Source organism: Lasiosphaeria miniovina, assembly GCF_030549165.1.
Source record: "Lasiosphaeria miniovina strain SMH2392-1A chromosome Unknown B0T26scaffold_7, whole genome shotgun sequence".
Classification (NCBI taxonomy): Eukaryota; Fungi; Ascomycota; class Sordariomycetes; order Sordariales; family Lasiosphaeriaceae; genus Lasiosphaeria; species Lasiosphaeria miniovina.
In genome coordinates this window covers 1239069-1261342 of record NW_026848226.1, presented here as the reverse complement: position 1 = coordinate 1261342, position 22274 = coordinate 1239069, and the positions used below count along the sequence as shown (strand labels likewise).

The window sequence follows — 22274 nt, the reverse complement described above, 5'->3', positions numbered from 1 at the left end:
CCTACTGCAGGTGCGGGGCACTCAGCCAGTCTTGGCGGGGTGCAGGCGAATGAGGTTTCCCGCATCAGCGTGCCTGTAATGAAGAAACGAAAGGGAAGAATGAATTGATACCAACTATAAATATCTGGCGATATCCACCCTCGCAACTGGATATGCGCTTGTATCCTCGAAAATGTCGAAAGAAAAAGAAATAGAAAAGTAAAGCATTTGCACTACAAGCCCAGGCATGAGGCAACCAGCAGCGTTGGCGCCCATTCAGCCAGTGGCAGGCATCAAGTGCAGTATCACGACGCTTGCCCGCTCACTCCCGACCCGTCCTTACGATCTCCTCCATCAACTGCTCAAAGACAAAATCGCATATTTGGCGCCTCAGGCTCGCGCGACCCGCTAGCGACAACTTTTCCCAACACGAAGCCGCTGCTTTCTCGCTTTCCCCAGGCTTGTCCAGCAAATGGTTCAAATAGGCTTTGATACCCGCGGGCGTGTCCTGCCCACCACTTGCGTGGAGAGATACCTCCTGGCCCAAGTCCAAGTCGAGAAAGTGCGGCATGGACAACTTTATTTTGCCGACGATGAACGGGTCTTTGGCGGGGTCGGAGTCGGGGATCACGATTCTAAAAATATTGTGCCACGTCTTCTTCGTCGTCCTGCTGCTAGTTGCCGAGGCGGCCAAACTCTTGACGAGCGAGTCCAATTCGACCACCATGGCGGGGTTGACGCCGTCGTTGGAGATTGGCGCTGTGTGGTGAAGCTTCGGGTGGTTGACCACGTCCGGGATGTTCTTGAGTCCCGTGAGAGCTGGGGGCGTATTCGAGGCCCAGCGCAGCAATAGGCACGACCAATATTTCTCCAAGTTGAAGCGGTAAAACGGACACGCTAGGTGGTTTATCTTTGGGTTTTCTTGTTCTACCTAGTCAGAGAAGCTTTCGCCTGCGCTCAACACGACTCGTTTGAGCAGCTCGTTGTAGCACTTCACGTTATTCGGCTTGCTGTCGCTGTCTGGGATGGGGGCGCCAGGGCCTTCCTGTGCTGGGGTGTTTAGTTGCTGGCGAGCGTCGACGCCCACCTCCTTCCCAGTTTTGGGACTGGCTATGACCGAGCAGGAATATTGGTCGCGTTGTTGCTATCGAGAAATCGTGATGGCGCGGGCTGTGCTGTCGGGCGGCTGGCCAGGATCATTTGCGGGTTAACTTGAGCAAGATTGTCCGCATCTCTACTAACTTGTTACTAACTGCAGTTCGGCTTGCGGTCGGAAACTAGCTCAGGTTGCCGTGACTGCCCAGTTGACAGCTTGCTTGACTTCTTGATAGAGCTTTTTCCAGGGCGGCCCGTCCCGGGCTGGGCTTTTTTGGGCTCGGTCATGCTATCTAATTGAGATGCGTACGTGAGGTGCGAATAATTGAAGCTGGCCAGGATAGTGTTGCTCGGGGAAGACGATGCCAGCAGTGAGTAGATCCAGAGATACGAGGGCAGGGCCAGTGGTGGGCTTAAATAAATTGCAAATGACCTGCTCGATGTGCGCGTGTAGAATGGCAATTGTTTGCTACCGTTTCCCTGTCTTCCCACGGGGACTGGATGCTTCAGATTCAGGTCCATGATTCGACGCGCGGATAGATGGAATTAGGAGGACATTTTGGTGGATGCTCGGAAACATGGAAAGGAGACGGTCCAGCGATGAGTTGGTCTTGAGTTGTCGAGCATGTGCAGGGCCAAACGGCTAGGCTGGTCATTAGTAACATGGTAATATTTATCAGTGGACGTCACGAAGGAAGATGCATTTTACAGATTTGTTTGTATATATTGAGTAGGGCAAGCCAGCTACAGGGAACCCAGAGTCGGCAGGTTCCAGATTGAATGTATCCATGGGAGTTCGGTAATAAAATCAAGTAGAGGTAAAACTCAAGAGAAAGAGCAAAAGCCCGCATCGCATGCCCCAGCCATTGTCGTTCCATGTGTCGCCACACTTTGACATCCTCTCTGCTCCATGTGTCGCCACACTTTGACATCCTCTCTGCTCCATGTGTACCGCGTCTTCCTGAGCTCACTAGAAAAACCCTTCAGCATAGACCGATATCATTCAATCATAATCCTGCCCACCTCTTTCTGTTAGACAGTTGAGAAGCGAAAGAGAAAACGAAACACCCCGCCATTTTGAAACAACATTGATATCCAAGACAGCCCCCTAGTGGAGCCTCACCCAACGCCTTAATGCCCATGAGTAATATTCAGGGCTCTGACATATGCACATACGAAAAGAAGAGATCACTTACCCAGAAGGGCAGCTGTTGGTGGCCGATGTGATAGGAAAACGATAAACAAAAAAGAAACCAGGCATAAAGGAATCGATATTATAGGCCGACTGTCAACAACTCTAACCTCGACATGACACTGTCGAGATTCGCGCTGATGCGTTGTACTCTTGCCATGGAAAAGGTGACAGTCACCTCGTCCTCGGTGGTGTTGACGAACTCGTACCGTGCGAATGCCTTCTCGAGCTCGATGCCACCAAAGATGTCGACATCTGAGAAGCCCTCGGTGTCAAGCTCGACGGGTTTTATCGTCTCGGCGACGGGCGAGTCGTGGTAGAGGGCGAACATTGGGTCGTTCTCGAACTCCTCGTCCACCGGTGCCGGTGCCGGCGCTTGCTCCTTCTCGACAATAGCCGGGCGTTCGATGACGGGCATCTCAATCTTCTCCTCCTCGGTGTCAAACTGTTGGCCGACAAAGTTGGTCGTCTTGCCCGAAAGCAGGGACGCGTCGATGGTCAGCTCCGGAGTCTCGAGGACAGTAAACACCTGCGGCTGGTACGTGAAGCCTTCCGAGTGATCCATGTTGAGCATGGAGAAGTCCATGGTCTGCTCAGGGATCATCACCAGGCCGATCTGCTGGTGTTGCATCTGTTGTTGGGCAGCGTACGGGTTGACATCCTTGGGCAGCGGGCGGGCCTCTTGCTGCTGCTGGGTTTGCTGTGGCTGCTGCTGCTGTTGCGGTTGTGCCTGAGGGGTCTGTTGGGGGTTGGAGCTGAGCTGGTCGAGGAAGTTGGAGAAGGACGACGACGATAGAAGCATCCGTGTCAGGTCTGACAGGCGCTTGTTCTCGTCCACCAATGCGCGGTTCTGGGCGCGCAGGTCTCCATTCTCGGTGACCTTGTTTGCAATCTCGGCCTCGAGTTGCGTAATGTATTCTATTGAGGCATGTTAGTAGGTTGATGCGCTAATTGCCTCTCGTCTTGTGCTTACCCTTTCTTCTGGAGCGGAATGCGCGGGCCGACACCTTGTTTCTTAGCTGCCGGCGTTCCTTGCTGCTGAGCTTCTTGCCCTCTTCGCTTGCCAAGAGCTTCTCGTCCTCGTCCATGTCATCCTCGTCCTTCCTCATCCGGGGCAGATTCATCTGAGGCGAGCCCTGCGAGCCATCGGATTCGCCAGACTTTGCCCGCATCGAGTTGAGCAGCTGGGTGATCTTCTGCTCGACCAGCGGATCGTTGGGTTGCGATGACTTGGGCCTCTGGGGTTGCTTGGCGGGTTGCTGGCTCTGCATCCTCTGTCTCTGCCTTTGTTGTTGCTGGGCTTGAGCTTGGGCCTGGGCTTTGGCCGCGGCCTGCTGTTGATGCATGCCAGGCCAGAGACGACCGACGTTGCTGGTCTGGCTTGGTACGGCCGACGGCGACGGCAAGGTACCAGGCTCCTGTCCACCGATGGAGTTGGGGTTGACTGTCGACTCAAAGAAGAAGTTGGGGTCCGACGACGGCGAATCATACTCCATGTCCATGTCGGGCGTGTTGGCCGAGTCCAGCGACGGGGCCGTGTTGAAGTCGAAGATCTCGTCCGTGTTACCCATACCTAAGTAGTCAATGCTGAAGTCCGTATATGCCGGGATCTGCGTGTTGTTTTGGTTGATGGCAAGAGTGCTCGCCAAGGCGCCGGGAACGATGCCCGTCTGTTGCTTGTAGAGGTCGTACTGATGGCTTGGACCGCTCAGCGGCTGGGTGGTGGAGAGCAGCGACGTCGGGGTGGCCTCGGTCTTGACGGGCCGCGTGAATGGCGCCTTGCTCGAGCCGGTGGGCGAGAGCGATGGGGATTGATATGCGACGTTGTCGTAGTCGGAGAAGTCGATGAGCGAGTCGACGAGCGAGTGGTCAATGAGGCCGGGCTGCGTGGCAGCCGGGCTCGTTGACATGGATCCCGACATGCTTTCCCTCGTGGGATCCCCTTCTCGATTGACGATCAGGCCGGTGCGAATGGCTTTTAGTGTCGCCGAATCTGCGTGCGTGCGTGCGTGCAATGTGTAATCGGTGTTGATGCCAAAGAGTACGTTTGCTCGGAAGGGGCGAGGAAATCGAGTTGAGCGGAAGGAAGTGCTGGAGGAAGCGAGCCTGGGGGATTTTCAGTCTATGGGTGCCTGGAAAAGACGGTGGTTTGGGTGTCGGAGCGCTTGGAACCCCGTGTCTTGACTGGGCCTGGTTGGGCGGGCCCCATGCAGGCTGACAGGGATCCGGTCGGTTGGAGGGGGGGGGACGCGTAATCCAATGCGAGGGCCACCGATCACCCAATTCTGCTCTCTTGGCTCCTCTGGCCCAAAGAGCCCGCAATCTGGAGCCAAAGCGACAACTGGGCGACGCCCGAGCCAATCAGCACCGTCCCTTGCGGGAAATAGCCTGTTCGCGGCGTTACGGCGCAATGGTTGCACTGGCGTGGGCTGTACTTTGTCGTGGCCCGGCAATCGCTGCGAACCCCAAGTACCTCGAGCCTTCTCGCGGCCTGGCCTGACAACCTCAGCGTATCTTCTCCCTGCGCCTGCGGCCTGAGGATGACGAAGCAGCTTCCTCTTTCGGGGAAGAAGCCCACGCCAGCGATGAAGGCGGTGATGAAAAGGTGCCTTGATGTCGCGGCTGTCTAGTGATTGCTAACAACAGTTCGGCAGCGATACAGCGTCGTTGACGACTCTCGATTCCGACTTGTACAAGATCTTTGCACGGCGCGTTGTTTTGCACAACTGTGCACTGAGGGGGAACATCTGTCCACTTTGTGAGGGGTGCTGATGAGTCTACGGGAATAACGCGCACATTTGGAATGTCGGTGCACTCGGCTAGAAGCCGATGGGTGGCTAGGGAATGTTTTGGACAGGAGGGAGGTCATCAGAACCTCGTTGAGCTATCGATGGCTGCTGTCGGATTATGCACTGCTAGCGCGCCGCGGTACTCGCTACTTTACGCCAGAGATTGGGGTGGTGCTGTTGGCTCCAACACAGCCCCAATTGGGGTGCAATGGCGAATGCGAGAGCGAGGGCGTTTGGGGACCTTGAAACCTGCCTTGAGCCTGCTCCGCATCGCCGTGCTCTAGCCCAATAACACCCAGCTGCAACAGATCACTATGAGACTTCATTAACTACCCCTTTTCGTCGTAAAACCGATTGCACGATTCACCGGCCTTGTGGGGGTTAATTCATGCGACGGTTGTTTCTACTCTACAGTCGTCAAGCGCTTCTCAGCCCACGTTGAAACGAGCTCTCCGCCATGAGGCTTTGGGCAAGGAAGGACTCGATGCACTGCCCCGCAGCACTGGTTTTGAGACTCTAGCGGGAACTTTGGCTACCTGCACAACGACACGTACAGAGTCTGGCGGCCAGCGAAGAGGATGGCCTCCAGATTGTGCATACTACATCCAGGACATTCAGGCGCGGCGAGAACGAAATTCGGAACGCAGTAGAACGACATGGAGAGCGGCATGGCAGTGTCGACGACAGGGCCGTTGGCTTTTCTGTCCCATCGGCAGGCCGGGAAGACGGGCAACCTCCGGGATTCCCGTCATTAGACGAGTGCCAAGACAACGAACCGGCGAGTCGGGCATTGGAAAGACCCGCTGGCGGGGGGCTCATCCACCAACGCGTCCGCAGTGGAATATGAAATCCCCATCCAAATGAAATTCGACGCCCGTACCATCCGCCGCATGATCGCCCGAAACTTAGCGGCATGGAAGCCCTAAGCTCCCAGGATGAACCTGCGAGCCTACGACGGGGATTGCAAAAATAGAACTGGGCAAAGCTAGGTGAGGTGGTTTCAGGCTTTCAGGGGCGCTGCTTGGGGCTCGAACCCACTGGCGAACCCCGCCAGGGACGCATGGAAGCGCCTTCCACAGTGGTGGAATCAGCATGGACCGTCTAATGTTTCGGGTCTCGCTCAGTGAGAGGCCTCCCGGCGGGCAGCCTTATACCTCGGGCAGAAAATGACGATTGAAATGCAAAGCCAGAGAGAGCCGTCTGGTCTGGGCTGGGCGATCGCCACAAGAGAGGCCTGATTAACTTTGATGCCGTGCTGATCTCCCTCGCAGGCGATCAAGGTTTGAACGGGCTGTTTTGCCCACCAAACCTCGGCCAAGCATTTGAACAGCAAGCAAACCTCGCAGTCTAGCATTGCCCCCGATCACAAGCTATACGATAGCAGAGCACAGCCCTTGAATCCGTTCACTCCGATCAGCTCCAAGATCCCATTCTGCAGGCCTTCCCGCAGCTGGGAGAAAGAGCCGCAGCTTTTTCGTCTGCTCCAGAACGGCGGGATCTGTGATGATGCAGAAATCCGCCGCCGCATCCATGGAATACGGGTCTCTCGCTCACTGTCCATGTGCTGCGCCTTCCAAGCGAGGCCTGGGCCAAACCTAAACCCAAAATTTGAAGCGGCACAGGGAAATTATTTCTCCCGTGTCCTCTTTCTTTTCTGGAAAATACGGCTAGGGTCGTACGAATACATCCCTTGCACATTTAAGAACCCCACGTCAAGCGAGATGCACCACTGTTTTACCCTAGACACGATATCATGCTGCTGCGGAGTATGTCTTCTCGGGGAGAGCCCTCTGAGCGAATTCTCTAATAAAATAGTAACTTCCCTGTTTCTGTTTGCTGCTACTGTGTGCTGCCAACGCGGGAAACAAGTTCGGTTGGGTTATGTGGCTGTGCAAGCAAGCATTTGCCACAGCTCTGGCGATCCCTTCCCTTCCAGGTTTGGTACCGCCCGCCTTGGCGTGTGGCTGAACCGGCCCGTGGCAACATCGGCGGTCGGTGGTGCCGAGTCGCCGATACCTGTTGTGGAGCGTCCACTTCCCAAGTCTTCTCTCTCCGGAGTTCCGCTCGCTTTTTGCTGGGCAGACGTATCGAGAACCAACGTGGCTGCAGCGAGGTTCCGGCCACGATAATCTGTGAGACAAAATGTCAAGTATAGTCTCAAGTGTGTAATGATCAACGGAAAACGAGCGCTGAGGTCCCGACTCTTGTATCACAGCGTGACGGAGGATAATCCGAAACCAAGTTACAAAGACTCTCTCAGCCACGGAAACATAATTAGACGTTGCGCCCTGGGTTTGGCGCTTCAAATAGCAGAGCCAGAAATGACCTGCATCTTCCAAAAAACGGACCAAAAGTTTCTTCCAATCTGTGGACCTCATATGGCGAAAGAGATGAGTTCTGGGATGGACGGAGGTCATATTTTTAAGTAATTTGCCAGAAGTGCCGCGGTGAGAGCGGAGCCGGTCGTGGAACTGTCCTGGTGATTTGTCTTTAATTTTCACCCTTTCCCTAGAAACTTCCCTTGTTGTAGTCCTAGCTCTCCTTGCTACTTATGTTAAAGTTCGCGTGCAAAGGAACCGAGCAGCCCTTGCCTGCCTAGTAATCTTCTGCCTTATAAGGAGTATAAATACACTAGCAGAGATACGCAGCAACACAAAGTTAACGAAGACCTCGTAGCGCTTTTCACTACCCTTACGCTGTCGTCCTCCCGCGAGAGTCATGGTTCATGCCCTGGGATGATATATAGCTAACGTATTTTATAAGCGAACGGATAATATAAGCGAACGGATAATTTTACACCACCCCACCCTCTCGACCTTTCGCAACGTTTTCCTCCACCACACAATATGGCACTACCTTCAAAGGAAGCACAATTAAACTTAGCCCTTGAAGCTCTTAGAAAAGACCCAAAACTCCGTCTTTCAGCTGCAGCAAAGATCTATTCTGTTCCTTACACTACTCTCTACAACCGACGCGTCGGTCGGCCTTCACGACGCGATATTCCAGCCAATTCACGAAAACTCACAGATCTAGAGGAGCATACAATTATTCAGTATATATCTGAGCTATGTGCACGCGCGTTTCCTCCTCGGCTTCGTTTTGTGGAAGATATGGCCAACCGACTGTTACGCGAACGCGACGCGCCCCCTGTCGGCAAGCTCTAGGCTCACAACTTCGTCACACGCCAACCAGAACTCCGGACGCGTTTTTCGCGTAAATATGACTACTAGAGGGCTAAATGCGAAGATCCAAAGATTATTCGCGAGTGGTTTGCCCTTGTGTATAATACTAAAGCCAAGTACGGTATCCTTGACGAAGATACGTACAACTTTGATGAGACTGGGTTTGCGATGGGTATGATTACTACTGGGATGGTTGTTACTACTTCTGATGGCTATGGGAAAGCTAAAAAGGTCCAACCTGGTAATCGTGAATGGGCTACAGTTATCCAGGGGGTAAATGCTCAAGGCTGGGCTATCCCACCATTCATCCTCTTAAAAGGAAAATACCACCAGGAGGGTTGGTACCGAGATTGCGGTCTTCCAGCTACCTGGTATATCGGGACGACCGATAACGGCTGGACTACCAATGAGAAAGGCCTCGATTTCATCAAGCACTTTGATCTTCATTCAGCATCTCGTACGAAGGGAAAATACCGGCTCTTAGTCCTTGACGGCCACGAAAGCCACCATTCCGACGATTTCGAGACTATTGCAAGAAGCATAACATTATTACACTCTGTATGCCTCCTCATTCCTCGCATCTAGTCCAGCCATTAGATGTTGGTTGTTTTGGGCCGTTGAAGAAGGCTTATGGTGATCAAATCGAGGAGTTGATGCGCATGTACATTACACATTTCACTAAGTTGGATTTCCTTTGTGCGTTTAAAGAGGCATTTTTTACGGCTTTTATCGACAAGAACATCTAAGGAGCCTTCGCCGGAGCTGGCCTTGTGCCGTACGACCCAGAAAGGGTGATATCTAAGCTGGATGTGCGCATTCGAACCCCAACACCCCCAGCCTCAAGCCTAACCACTACACTACCTTGGGTCTCCCAAACGCCACACAACCCTCGAGAAACCACCTCACAGTCAGCGTTTATTAAAACTCGAATTTCCAACCATCAGGGCAGCTCTCCAACCCCAATACTAACTGCTGTGGATCGATTAGCCAAAGGTACAATGGCTGTGATGCACGAGGTAGCTCTTCTACGTACTGAGGTCTCGGCACTACGTAAGGCCAATGAGGGGCTTAGTAAGAGACGGAGAGCTAAAAAAAACACGTATACGGCTTGGAGGGTCACTTACAGTACAAGAGGCACAGGATCTACTAGATCAGAAGGCTGTGGGTGAGCAGTTAACCCAGGAAATACGACAAAGTAGTGGTGATGTAGGGGGGTCTCGAACGAAGATTCGGTGCTGTGGCGTGTGCGGCAAGCCTGGCCATAATGCACGCACGTGCAAGGAGGCTGCAGAATCATCTGATTCATCTATTTCTAATTCAGTTATTGTTATTTCCTAGTGTTGTGGTTGTGTAATTGAGGGTAGTTGTAGTGGGGTGGTGCAAAATTATCCGTTCGCTTATAAAATACGTTATTTAGGTTGGCAAAGGAAGAAGTAATATTGTCAGAACAAGTAATACCCGCCAGAAGTCTGATCCTCCAAGGAGACTTGGGGGAGATCTCGAAAAGAGGATAAAAGGCCTTATTATGCCATTGGCGTTCGAGGAAGTACACACGTTGTACTTACGCGACCACAGGATGACGAGTCGTCGCCAACCGCGGCCCCTATCCGCTTTAAAAGCAATTATATTTTGCTTTTCTTTTCTTTTCTTTTAGGAATACGGCAGCTGAGAGGAGCTTCAGGAAGCAATGTGAGCCAAGAAAAACGACGAAGTCAACCTCGAGCTCAGATGTCTACCAGCGGTCGAGGGACCGGAAATCTGGTTCATACTCATGTTTCTGGAGACTAACAGATGCAGGGACACTGTTAACAGCGTGACCGCAGCGATAGACAACAATATGAGCGCTTTGATCGACCGACTGGTGAGAAAGTCGAAGACAGCTATGCCGGACGAGGAGGAATCGGTGATGCTTTCCCAACTGCAAGCAGAGTGGGAGTCGGTTCGGAAATCCCTGCAGCTCTGCTCTCAATCGAATACCAATTTGAACGAGAACATCAGCGTCATTGACAACTTCGCGACGGGTGACGACGCTATTCAGTTCCTGGTCTCTACAAATGACAAGCCGATACGTGGTCAGAATCGAGGGTATGGGGAGCGGCCTAGGCAGCTCGGGGGCTACATGAGTGACGAGTCTCTCCAGAGGGTATCGGATAGTATGACACGTCCTGGCCTCTACGATCGTGAGGTTGCCACACCCCCCCGGGCTCCCGGAAGTGGGCCGGGTAGACCCGGTGCGAGCTTCCAGGGCGATGGTAGCCGAGGTCATAAGCCTGGCTCTGGGTTTGGCCAGGAAAAGGAGCTGAGCGCTCCCGAAGCCAGCAAGCGTGCAAGGAGCGGGACGCCGGAAGAAACCGAGCCAAATCCCCCTGAAGCCAATAGTCGCGCAAAGCGCTCCTCTCCTGGGCCGTGATCGCCTTAGTTTCCTACCACCATCTCGCTAGCTAGGTGCTATATAATACAGACTATCACTCTATAGGTTCAGTTTTGAACTCCCTTACGCCCGTCTTTCCACCTGCCTCGACAGTCACCCCCGACAACGTCCCTTGGTTAAATCCGTATCAGGCTTAGAACCTGAGCAGGAGCTGAGGCGCACTAAGCATCGCCCTAAGCCGAGGTGAGCCCAGGGATGTCCAGCTATACTTGCTGTGTCTAAACTCCCTAATCCCTAGTTTTAGGATAACAACCTATAACTTTCGTTTTTTTCCTCACGGGCGCTTTTAATTGCTGTTATTAAACCAACTAGACCCACATTTTGTACTTCAAATAAGAATTTAGTACATATATATAAACTTACTTATATTCTTTTTAAGAAAAGACGAAATTCTACGAGAAGCGCGTATCGTTCCGAGCTGGCGGAGCTGACGGGCTGGAATCCGCCATTCAATTCAGGCTCTAATGAAGTTGAGATCTAGATATGAGCATGTCTTAGCAAGGAGCGCGGTGTAACATGGTGTAAGGCATTAGTCTTCTACGTCCTGATTAGCATGATTTGGATTAGCGGTGTCGGATCGGAGCTCGGGGTCGGTGGGAGTGTCTCGTTGGCCTAGATGGTTGGCCCTCGAAAAGGCCAGCAGAATCGGTGTAGATGTGTCACGGTCGCCACAGGGCTCATGTGACAGGATTGATTCTATTGGCTGCATTGTGCTTAGGGTGTGGCCTGTGCGCACTGAGCACCACTACCTATTTCTCCGCGCCCTGCGCGGACCCGGCGATAGATTCCTTTCTCTTCCTTAGCTTTAAATCCACATTCATTACTGCCTTCAACCATTGACATCCCTACTGCGTAAGGCGGGCCGTCACAAGATGGCTATTAACCTCGTCAAATGGATTGCGGCTTTGGCCACGTATCTAGATACAGCATAGTCAGGAAGACCGAAATGCTTGGACTAAGATGAAAACGGTAATACCTATACCATTCTTCGACGAGGCTGCCCACGGCAACTTCTAGTTAAATATATGTAAAAGCAATGCGGGCTAAATATCAGACAACCTGTGGCCGGGGCTCGCTGAAAGATTCGATTTTCTGCTTTCGTCCATTAATACGTCGGATTCTCACGGCCCAAAGTGAATATAAGCCGCCCAGAGCCTCGGATCAACCCCTGCCCACGATGACCCATCAATGTCAGCAGACTCTCCCTCCCTCGCCCCTACCGGCCTTTTCCGAGCCTGTATTGTTATTAGCGGCATCGTCGACTCTTAGTTCCTAAAGCTCCGTGTCTGGCAGAGTGTTATTATCCGATTCCTGGCATATTACCTCCCGACTAGTGCTCATCTGCTTTGTCTCAGTTGCTAGGCTGTTCGCATGTTTGGCCGTCCTACCGGTTTCCTGTCGCCGAAGTCTATTCACACCTGCCCGCAATCAAAGTACCACACCCGCGCCCGCCCCCTGCAGCCCCCCCAAGGTTTGAGAACACAGACCGGGCCACCTCAACGCAGTGCCAAACTGATACTTCCTACAGCGACCCTTCCACGTGCCGAAATCCGGATAGCTGACACGCGCTCATAAGGCTGAGGCCCTCATCCAGGATGTCGTCGACCCTGACTACAGGGCAGAGTCCCCTGCAGCCTCCGAGGTAGACTGCCGAGCAGAGTCCTCGCAGTCTAAGTGGCCGGCTTGTGGCAGGCCTGTGGCAGGCCTGTAGCAGAGTCCTACAGACATGTGGCAGTCAACCTGCTTCCCTCAGTGCCCTAAACAGAGCAGTGTCGTACTGGTTAGCGAGCTAAGCTAGGTGAAGCACATAGGGCTTAAGAAGCATAAGGAGCAACACAAGTGCACAGATTGCGGGAGCAGTATCCCAATCATATTACCAATGAATGATAAGTCATATAAATTGATAGCTGAGGAACCTTCTCCCAGAGAGAGTTTCTCAGCGCTACCTATATAGAACTATGAATGACTTAATCAGAGTCCTCTTAGAGTGATCTGCCACGAGTGATCTGTCCCATAGATCACTCAGAGCGCCGTAGAGAACGGTGCTCCGCGTGCTCTGTCTGGCCTTGGCGACCAGTCCCTACGGAGCACCTCCTGCACACCTGAGTCAGGATCGTAACATTGTAGCTTTTAAGCCAGGTTCGTGGCATTCATCGCCGCAAGTGTGAATTGCCCTAAGTTCGGCTTCCCGCCAACCTACTGAGGATTGGAGGTGTGCAGCGCTTGCGTGTGTGCCAGGGGTTGTGCCCCAGCGGGCCTGAGACATCGCAACGAGGGAAGGCCATTAGAAACAGGTCCAGGGTGGCGACACGCAGCCACGCTGGCTGCTTGCGTTTTCAGAGTGTCTTATTGGCTGTGGTACGGCCCGGAACCGGGATGGAGCGAGGGAGGAAGGAAGAAGGAGGGAGTTGAAAATAAATAAGCAAACAGGCGGGGATGCGGTGTTGTTGGATTCACCAGGGTACCGGTACTGGACTCAACAGGGCGTGGCTGCACGCCGAAAACTGGTGGTTCAAGTGATGGATTGTAGATGTCTGTTCTTCTCTCTCTAGCTTTCTGGCAGTGCCAGAAAGCCCGTTCTTATACTACTATTGTGGTGGCGAAGTGGGTGGCGAAGTCTCTATCTAGAACCTTCGAGGCCCTTCTGCTTGACAAATTCCAACACTGGCAGTTTTCTCTTTTGAGGCTGGAAAGCTGCCCTTATATAACTGCCACTATCTACACCCCCGGGATCACTGCTTCCACCCGGGTCTTCCTTACCGGGAGACCCACCCTTCCATACGGACCGTAAGGCTATTACCGTCGATGAACCGTTCTAGGGCCCGGTTCGGTACGGCCTTGGTCAGGGCGTCGGCGGGGTTATCGTCGCCGTGGATCCACCTGACCTCGTGTAGCTCACGGCGCTCGTACGACTGCCGTAGGGCCATAATGTCGATCATTAGCCTCTTCTCTTTCGTTGTCCCTAGCTTGACAAGGCATTCGTATAGCGAGTATGAGTCTGTACAGACGACCGTAGGGACTGTTGGTAGATTGAGGTGCGTAGTGACGACTTGAATCGTAGAAGCTAGTGCGTAGGCCATATCCACGCCTGCCACCATGCCGTAGACTTCGGAAGCGAGTATACTACGTGTGACTCGCTTGCTCTTAGTACTGGAGAAGTGGATGATATTACCACGAATGGTGAATTGAGTATCGATTGTGGTCTCGTTGGCTAGAATGATTACGAAGCCGAGTTGTGATGTGAGGTCACGGTTATTAGCGAAGGATCCGTCGACGAAGACGAAGAGCTTTGCGTTAGGTAGGTCTAGGGGGATAAATGCTAGACCTCGGTCCTGGTTATCAACCTGCCACTTAATACGTTGGTTGAGGGCTTTAAAGTCATCTAGCGTAGGCTCTTGGTGTTGCGCTGCGGTTGATAGGTCGAAGCAGGCTTCAGGTTGACAGATGGAAGCAATATACGCGCCGCGGGCTCGCTGCTCGACGTATTGTTGCTTGGCGTCAACTGCATTGTAGTTAATAGATCGTAGCCTACCGGCCTGGCCTTTCTGCCGTAGGGTGATCGTATCGTTGGTAAGCGTAGCGATCCCTCCGTTGAATGCTAGTGGTTCCTTTGAAGTCAGGATCTGCTTAGGCTTTGCACTGAATGCGGCCTCTTTCAGCTGTTCTTCCTCAACACGGGAAAAAGCCTTAGTTGACAGGCCGATCGTATCGTCGGTTTGCATCCCGATGCAGGCAAATTCCGGGTTCTCCGTATTGGAAATTAACAAGCAGGGGTCGTACGTAGATGTCATCATCTGGAGCCTTTCTAAGTGATGCTTATGGTAGGTAGCCCACCAGTGGGTCCCTGCCTCAGCCAGGCCGTATAACGGCTTGATTACTCGCATTACGGTGCCTTCGGGGTACTGGTCCTGAATCTGCTTAGGTAGGTAGGCTAGGATTTCGCGGTTGAGGTTGGTTCCTGATTGAACGTAGGCCTGCGTAATGTCCCGTAGCCAGATAACCATACTGCGTTGCATGAGCGAAGGAGCTAGTGCCAGTATAAGGCGTTGGCTAGCCCGTTGGATCGTTGGCGACTGGGTTAGAATAGACTCCTTCCCGTCGTCTGCGTAGCCTTGGATAACGAGGCGGGATTTTTCGTAGGGCGTTGTGGTATTCTTGCCCTTGACTTCGTTAACGATGCGGGACTTGAAGATGCGTAGGCCTCGGTTGTGGCCTTCCTTGACGAATTCGAATACTCCCCGAGCGATTAGACTGTCGATCTCGTATTGGGTAGACTCTTCGAATGGTGCGCCTGGCGTGGTGATCTTGCCCTCGGTACGTAGTCGTACCGCTAGTACGGCGTCGGCCTGTTCCTTGTTTGTTATAAAGCTCTCAGGGGTTCCGGTTTCCTGAAGGAAGGTGTCTTGGGGGGAGGCTTTACGGGGTCGACCGCGGCGTCGTGGTCTGACGATGATCATGTCCTCTGCTTCGCTTTCCGGGGCTAGGCCAGCTTCCGATGCCGTTGTGGTTGGTATAACCGGTATAGCCTGCGAAGCTGTTGCGGTCGGTGTAGCTGGTGAAGTTGGTACGGCCGTCGGGTCTTCGTAGTAGGGCTTAACTACGGTTGATCGGAAGATGCGCGGGCCGTTATTCATTTCCAGGGTACAGGTTTCTCCGTCAACTGCAATCAGTTTGAAGGGTCCTTGCCAACCGGCTTTTTCGCGCCATACACGGACTAGGGAGTTAACCGGTAGTTGAGTGGTTCGTACGGTGTTTGGGCCGTTGCGCGTTGCGAGGGCGCCGTTGACTTGTCGTACGGCCTGTAGCCGTTTGACTGCGTCAGTGGCTTTCTTGACTGCTAGGGCACGTTGTTTTATCGTAGGCGAGGGTGCCGAATCTTCGGTCAGCCGGGGGTAGGCGCCGAAGACTAGGAGCGTAGGTATAAGGCCGTCCGGGCCGGCCGTATCGTTGACTGCTTTGACGGCCATTTGTAACGAAGCTTCCGGGCTTGCTTCGGGGTCCTCGGCCCTGAAGATATTATATGCCCGGCGTAGTGGTGTGTGGTATCGTTCAACCTTGCCGATACTGTTGTGGGCTTCAACGGGTATTTCTTTGATCGAGATCCCCATCTCCTTAGCCGACTGCCGGAACTCGGTAGATCGGAACGAAGTGCCGGCATCGGTAACTAGCCAGTCGGGGGGTCCTTGGTATACATTGATCCAGCAGAGGCAGAGGGCTTCCCATACGGTCTTTGACGATATATCCTTGAGGAAGCAGGCCGCTGAGAAGGCCGTAGCCGTATCGACGATGTGGAGGACAGGACGGCTATCGATATATAGTATATCGACGATAACCTCGTAGTTGAACTCGCAGTCGTCGTGGAGGGTGAATTTGAACCGGGCTGGGCGGCCAGCGTTCATTTGGCACTGGTGGCATACCCGGCTAAGGAACTCAAGGGCTCCGATTTCCACAGGGTGCCCGGCCGTCTTCAAGACTTTATGTAGGCGGGCGACCGACGGGTGGCCGAATCGGCGGTGGAGCCGGCGTAGCTCTGTGTCGGTAAGGTAGTTATATGCGAGGGTCTTCTCTTTGGTTAGTTGGAGCCAGGGGTGCCCCCACTTCCGTACGACGGGGATGGTTAGGTTGCCCTGCCGTAGTTGGTTATGCAGGTTGTCGAATTTCAAGCCCAAGCGATCCATATCCTGAAGGCATAGCAGGAACGGTGTGTTTGCGGGGACTACGTGGAAGTCAACCGAGCCGAAGGGGGTAGGTACGGTGATAGTGCCCAAGGGGGTGAGGGTGCCGCCCTGGCCGAATTTGATCGCGGCCTCCGTAGTTGGCGGTCCGAGCCGTAGTGACGGTAGCTCCCTTTGTAGGGCACGGAACTGTGGGTGCCCGGCCGTTGAAAAACCGGACGCCCCTGTGTCGGGCATGATGCCGTGGAACTCCGTAGCTGAGTAACGGCCTTCGAGGGTGAAGATTGAAGCGGGTTGGTGGTCCTGATCCTCGGCCTGTAGGAATGGGTCTTCTTTGGTTAGGCCGTGGCGGACTGACCTATCGGCAAGTAAGGTAACGATGGCGTTGCCGTCGGTTGGCATGGAATCGTTAAAGAAGGTACTTTGGAATCCCTCTTCCTCACTACCTTCGGACTGGTCGTCTTCGTGGGCCTGTAGGAACTGCGAGACGTTGTCGTCTTCGTCGTTATCGTCAAAGCTTTGGGTTCCTTCGTACCAGGCTAGGAATTGGGCATATGTAGCCGACGGTTGGCTACTCTGTATATGCTTGTTGCCCTTGAAGCGGTCGTAGGCCTGGCGCCTTTCTTCCGTCGTGTGGGTTGTCGACCAGCAGCCGGGCTTGCCGCATACGTAGCACTTTTTACCGGGCGAGGGTCCTCGGGCCGGGAAGGTACGTCGTGGTTTTTCCTGGTCCTTACGCCCGAAGCGAGCCTCTCGGCCGTTGCCTTTGAATGTCCGGTCAGTCCAGTGCTGCCGGGCTTCCTCAGGGGCGTAGGTGTTGAACTGTTGGTTATGGGCTTCAGCTGCAATACTAACTGCCGACCGGAGCTGGCTGCGTACGCCTTCGTAGGTTGCAGCCGGGTTGTACAGACAGAGTGTACATTCAGGGATCCCACGGCAGGCGTTGAGGACTTGTATGCGGAGTAGTTCTTCTGACTGATTGATGGTCGGGAGGGTACGTTGAAGCTTGGTAAGCTTATTGAGTAAGAGTTCGAGGCACTCGGTCCTTGGTTTCCCTGGGTTCTCGTCGATGACCTTACGTAGCGTTGTGTTGCCCCACTCTAGTAGGCGTAGCTGGTTGCTTTCTTCGCTTTCGAATTGGGCCTTAGTCTGGGCGATCAACGTAGCGAAGTCGTATTTACGCCCACAGAGCCGGTCGTAGTAGTAGGTCAGGGCGCGGCTCTTGAGCATAGCGGGGAAGGCTACGTCGTACTGGCCCTGGGTAATACCCAGTCGTTGGCAGCAGTCCTGGAAGATCACTAGCTTAGAAGCGAATACATCGTATGTATCGCCGCCGTATTTCATCTCGTCGTTGTAGAGCTTAGCCAGGTCTGTAAGCTGCTTCGCGTTCGGGGGCCCTTGTGGTACGGGTGGGTACTCGAACTGGAGTCTAGATCGAGGGTACTGGAAGTCCTGGTGAGGGCCATCTGTAGGACTGCGTTGCTGGGGGTACTGGGGTCCTTGGTGAGGGCCGTTTGTAGGACTGCGTTGCTGGGGGTACTGGGGTCCTTGAGGTGGTTCCCGAGGTGAAAATGCCGTAGGAGGTTTTTCGGGCTCCTCTATATCGTCGTCGGGCTCTTGGATCTCCCGAAGGAAGTCAGGGTCTAGGGTATTTAGTTTGAAGGCCTTGTTCCGTCCTTTCTCGTACTTGACGTCCGCGTCAGACCATCTGTGGAACTCCTTCGCTGTTGCTGCTCGTTGGAGGTTATTGTGGATCCTGTCACCATCCATAGTAACGAAGACTCCGTTACCCCGGAGCCAGTTACGTAGGGTAGTCTGTGTTCGACCCGGGATCTTCGCCCAGGCGGCTTTATCCCAGTGCTCGAATTCCTCAGTAAACTGTACCCATGCGTATCTTCCTTTTAGGGGGTTTTTCTGCCAGGAGCGTAGCAGGAAGTGGATGTGCCCATTGATCTGCTCATTTGTTGGCGACGGGAGTCGATCGAACGCGCTTAGCCGGCCCCAGGTTAGAGGGTCTACCTCCCCTTGAAGGTCGGGAGGGACCGAGGGTCCGGGGGTAGGGCTGCTGAGGGGTTCTGAGCGCGCTGGTTGGCTAGGCGTAGGGGTCGGGGACGTAATAACGTCGTTCTCTGTGCCCGTGGCCATCTTAGGCGTGTACGAACGAGCCGTTGGCTGGCCTGGAACGTAGGGATGGGCTGTTGACTGGCCTGGAAAGCTGGGAGTCGAAGGAAAGTGCTGGAAAGCGAGAGAATGCGAAAGAATGTTGAGAAGGGCCGAAAAATGAAGGAATGTTGAAAAGACCGAAGAATTGAAGCCGGATGGATTATGGTAGAATGGAATGGTTGAAGGTCGAAAAGAATGAATGAAGGTAAAAGAATGATGATTCAACACGTAGGTCGTTGTTGGCCTGGAAGGTCGTCTTTCAGGGTTTGTTGCGTGGTAGACGCTCTACGGCTAGGTGACGCCAGGGAGACGGTCACGGCCACTTCTTCCGTAGATTCGAAGGTCCTTGGGCTGCGGTTGAGATTCGAGGCACGAATGCTCCGTTATACCATCTCTTCCGTAGTTGGGGATGCCTTCCTTAGCACAGGTTCGTAGAGAGGGCCGGCCTTCGGGTCCGACCGTTCTCTACGGCGCTGTCTCTTCTGTTGCTCCTTGCTGATCTGTGGCGGAGGACTGTTGTCCCAACAGTGGTGAGTTAACCACTGATCAGTGTTGGATTCACCAGGGTACCGGTACTGGACTCAACAGGGCGTGGCTGCACGCCGAAAACTGGTGGTTCAAGTGATGGATTGTAGATGTCTGTTCTTCTCTCTCTAGCTTTCTGGCAGTGCCAGAAAGCCCGTTCTTATACTACTATTGTGGTGGCGAAGTGGGTGGCGAAGTCTCTATCTAGAACCTTCGAGGCCCTTCTGCTTGACAAATTCCAACAGGTGTATTTATCAAGACATGGTGACTTTGAAAGTGAAGTGACTGGTACCTAGGCTGGTTGATCGACGTTTTGTGGTGTACCGCTCTGTGTGTTCAGAGTCGCTGTCTGTTGAAACTCAAGCCGTGAGTTGTCTTGGGCATGAACAAGAATCAGTTTGCACAACGAAAGTTTATAAAGTTACATTCCAAGGTACTCTTACAAGGCTGAGGCATAAGCTCCTCCTCCGCATCCTTTTTCCAATAGGTACTTAAGACTCTCCCCTCATCCACCATTCCACCTAATAAGCCATCACATCCCCATCGCCAAGTTCTCAATTCATCGGCACCGGCATCAGCTACCACACTTGCCAAGCTGACGGCCACGGTCAAGTTCGACCAGGGCGTCAAGGAGCCAATTAGGGCCGCTTATATCTCCTTTGACGACGTTAATGCTGCCCTTGATGCGGCGGTCCCATCCCTCTAATTGATAAAGATCGAGGGTTCGTTTTTTCTTTTGATGCATGATGAGATGTTTGTAGGCTAGCACAGAGGCCCTGCTGATAAGTCTGATCGCGTTTTCATTCCCTTGAGGCTGTGGATATAGGGGTGTGGACGTGGTAATTTCTCGAATCTTAGGCCTCAATCTTTCCGTGTTATCCATGTGCAATAACTACCGAGCCGTGATCTTGAAGTATATGCGCGATAGTGATAGTGTTCGAGATCTAATAAGTAACTGGGCGTATACGCGCAGCTCCTTCTCGCACTCCTTTTGAGGTTAATGATAAAAAGGTCGTTTGGTTGACTGTGGGGGCAGACGATCGGTCAAACGAACCTTGGGTTGCTCAAGATGATCCTAGGCCAAAGAATTGGTAAATAATTGTACCTAGGAGATAATAAATGGAACTTCAAAGATTTACAGGCACTCACGTTTGGCCTAATTACCGACAAAGCCTCTGAGGTCATTAAGAGAGACTTCCAAGCACTTGAGGGCAAGGCAAAGGAGATCGAAACCTCACTAGGTACTAAGAAGTATACTCGAGGCCGCACCTGCTGAGATCACGAAGGACACCAATTAGGAAGAGGAGATTGATGTCGACAAGACACAGGTTGACGGCGACTGCAGCCCCATAAAATTTGATCTCTACCTGCCAGGAATCGTCAAAGGCGTAGAGGTCACAGGAAAATTCCCAGTCGGAGCCCTATTGACCACGAATCTCAAGCTAAACATGCCGTTGGGCACCAGCTTCCTCGCACGATACGGCGCGAACCTTGACTACCCCAACCGAACGACGTCATTTGCGTCATGTCAGGACCTCACCTTGCCGTTCGAAGCCGTGCAGAAGTCATCCAAAATAACCCGGCGAGTTGTTTCACGGGACAGACGAGAAGGCTTAACCCTCGACCAAAAGCTTCTCAATAACCCGACAAAACAGAAAGCAACAGAGCCCAAACCAAAGAAGGAGGTCAATGCTTGCACTCTTTTCTAGAGGCCAGCGTATGGTTAGGGAAGGAAGGCACTGCCACCAACAGGCCGACGCGTCAGTCAGGCAGCAGCAGCGGCCCGCGGAGTATCCAGGCTGCCGAGCTCTCCGTCTACAATGCACCCCAGGGCGCCATCGAGGCACAGGGCAGAAGCAGTGCAGACAACAATCTACTTCCTTCGGTGACAGCTCCGACCGGGGTTGGCGCGATCAGGGGCATGAACGAAGCCTTTGACGTGGATATCGCTAGTGGAACCGCATCGTTGAAGATTCCGATTCCCATCTCCCTATGCATACGATGGGGTACGCCCGACCTGGCTCTAAAGTACGACTCGGCGGTGGAAATGGTGTTTTTGGGCTTGGCTGGGCTTTGGCAGGCGTGTCCTCAATTGAGCGGAAGACGGTGGACGGTCTCCCAAAGTACATCGACGATAGGATATTTTTCTGCTAGATGGTGACGAACTGGCCCCTGTCTTTAGAAAATTGGATTCTGGAGAGTGGGCCATAAACCCTGATGGAACGCATCAGACCCAAAAAGATGCGCGTGGTAATTATGTCGTATGCCGATATCGCCCACGACTTGACCGTAACTCTGACCTCATTGAGAGATGGACACACGTCCAAGATCCCCAAGACGTTCACTGGCGAGTCATCAGCCCACAGAATGAGACAGAGATCTTTGGTCGCTCGCGAGACGCTAGGATTGCTGCAGATGGACGTACCTTGGCGTGGTTGTCGTGCGAAGCGTACGATAGCCATGGAGGCGCACGATTGGTTGAGTGGAAGACGGAGGATGGTGCCAACTAGACGACCTACACGTCATTCCGTACCTATATCACGGAAGGACCGGTTTATACTCAGTCGTGGAGCCTAATTGGAAACACTAGAGAATAACGCTCCTTTACTATTTTTGGCTTGTAAAGTAACATGTTACCGTCACTCTTTTCAGAAGTATAGCACAATAAATAACTTGCATTGATACGCAGGCCGTGCCATGGAGACTAAGAAATTTCTTGACAGAAGACACCCGCACCGGGATTTTACTAATTGCATTGTGAGTAAGTCTCGGGAAGGCATAGGAAGCGGCTGTTCTTAACGGGACGCTGCGGGACGCGCAGGCTGGCTCTGTGCGCAGCAGGTCCGCCACTGACCTCCTCGCTGCTCTTCTCCACGACATCGACGCTGCTAGGTGGGTTGACCGCACGGTTTCGGTTGACGAAAGATGTCACGCAAGCCTTTCCCTCCGTACGTCCCCGGCGCCCGTCGTTTAAACCCGCCGAAGCAAGGTCCTTTCACTGCCTCCCCCTAGGCTCACCTCCGTCCCCAGTCCTCCTGTCGCTCTACGTAGCCAAGGTCTGCGACGGCGAGAGAGTGTACAACTACGTCGACAACGTTGCGGTCCTCGGCAAGGCGGTGCCGCTAGTAAAGAAATGAAACAATGGTAGTCAACCCTTGAAGTGGGACTGCTGGCGGACGCTGCTCGGGGTAGCCCTGCCCTCCTACTACATAGTCTTTGTCGCGCTGTAATTGCTTCAGGCTA

The 22274-nt window shown here is 53.3% G+C and overlaps 3 protein-coding genes across 3 annotated transcripts; 2 read left to right on the top strand and 1 right to left on the bottom strand.

Moving 5' to 3' along the window:
• Positions 1-2348: 2348 nt before the first annotated feature.
• On the bottom strand, positions 2349-4188 carry B0T26DRAFT_743597 (uncharacterized protein; the record flags this gene model as incomplete). The annotated part of the gene is made up of 2 exons (XM_060444278.1): positions 2349-3184; positions 3240-4188. 2 exons carry the CDS (start codon positions 4186-4188, stop codon positions 2349-2351), a joined length of 1785 nt encoding a protein of 594 aa, XP_060291346.1.
• Positions 4189-10119: 5931 nt separating this feature from the next.
• On the top strand, positions 10120-10647 carry B0T26DRAFT_755775 (uncharacterized protein; the record flags this gene model as incomplete). Its single annotated transcript, XM_060446005.1, has 1 exon — positions 10120-10647. One exon carries the CDS (start codon positions 10120-10122, stop codon positions 10645-10647), a length of 528 nt encoding a protein of 175 aa, XP_060291345.1.
• A 9452-nt stretch (positions 10648-20099) lies between these two features.
• B0T26DRAFT_875470 (uncharacterized protein) lies at positions 20100-22168 on the top strand (the record flags this gene model as incomplete). The annotated part of the gene is made up of 3 exons (XM_060448070.1): positions 20100-20595; positions 20784-21037; positions 22062-22168. The coding sequence occupies exons 1-3, from the start codon at positions 20480-20482 to the stop codon at positions 22166-22168; spliced, it is 477 nt and encodes a 158-aa protein (XP_060291344.1). The 5' UTR covers positions 20100-20479.
• Between the last annotated feature and the right edge of the window lie 106 nt (positions 22169-22274).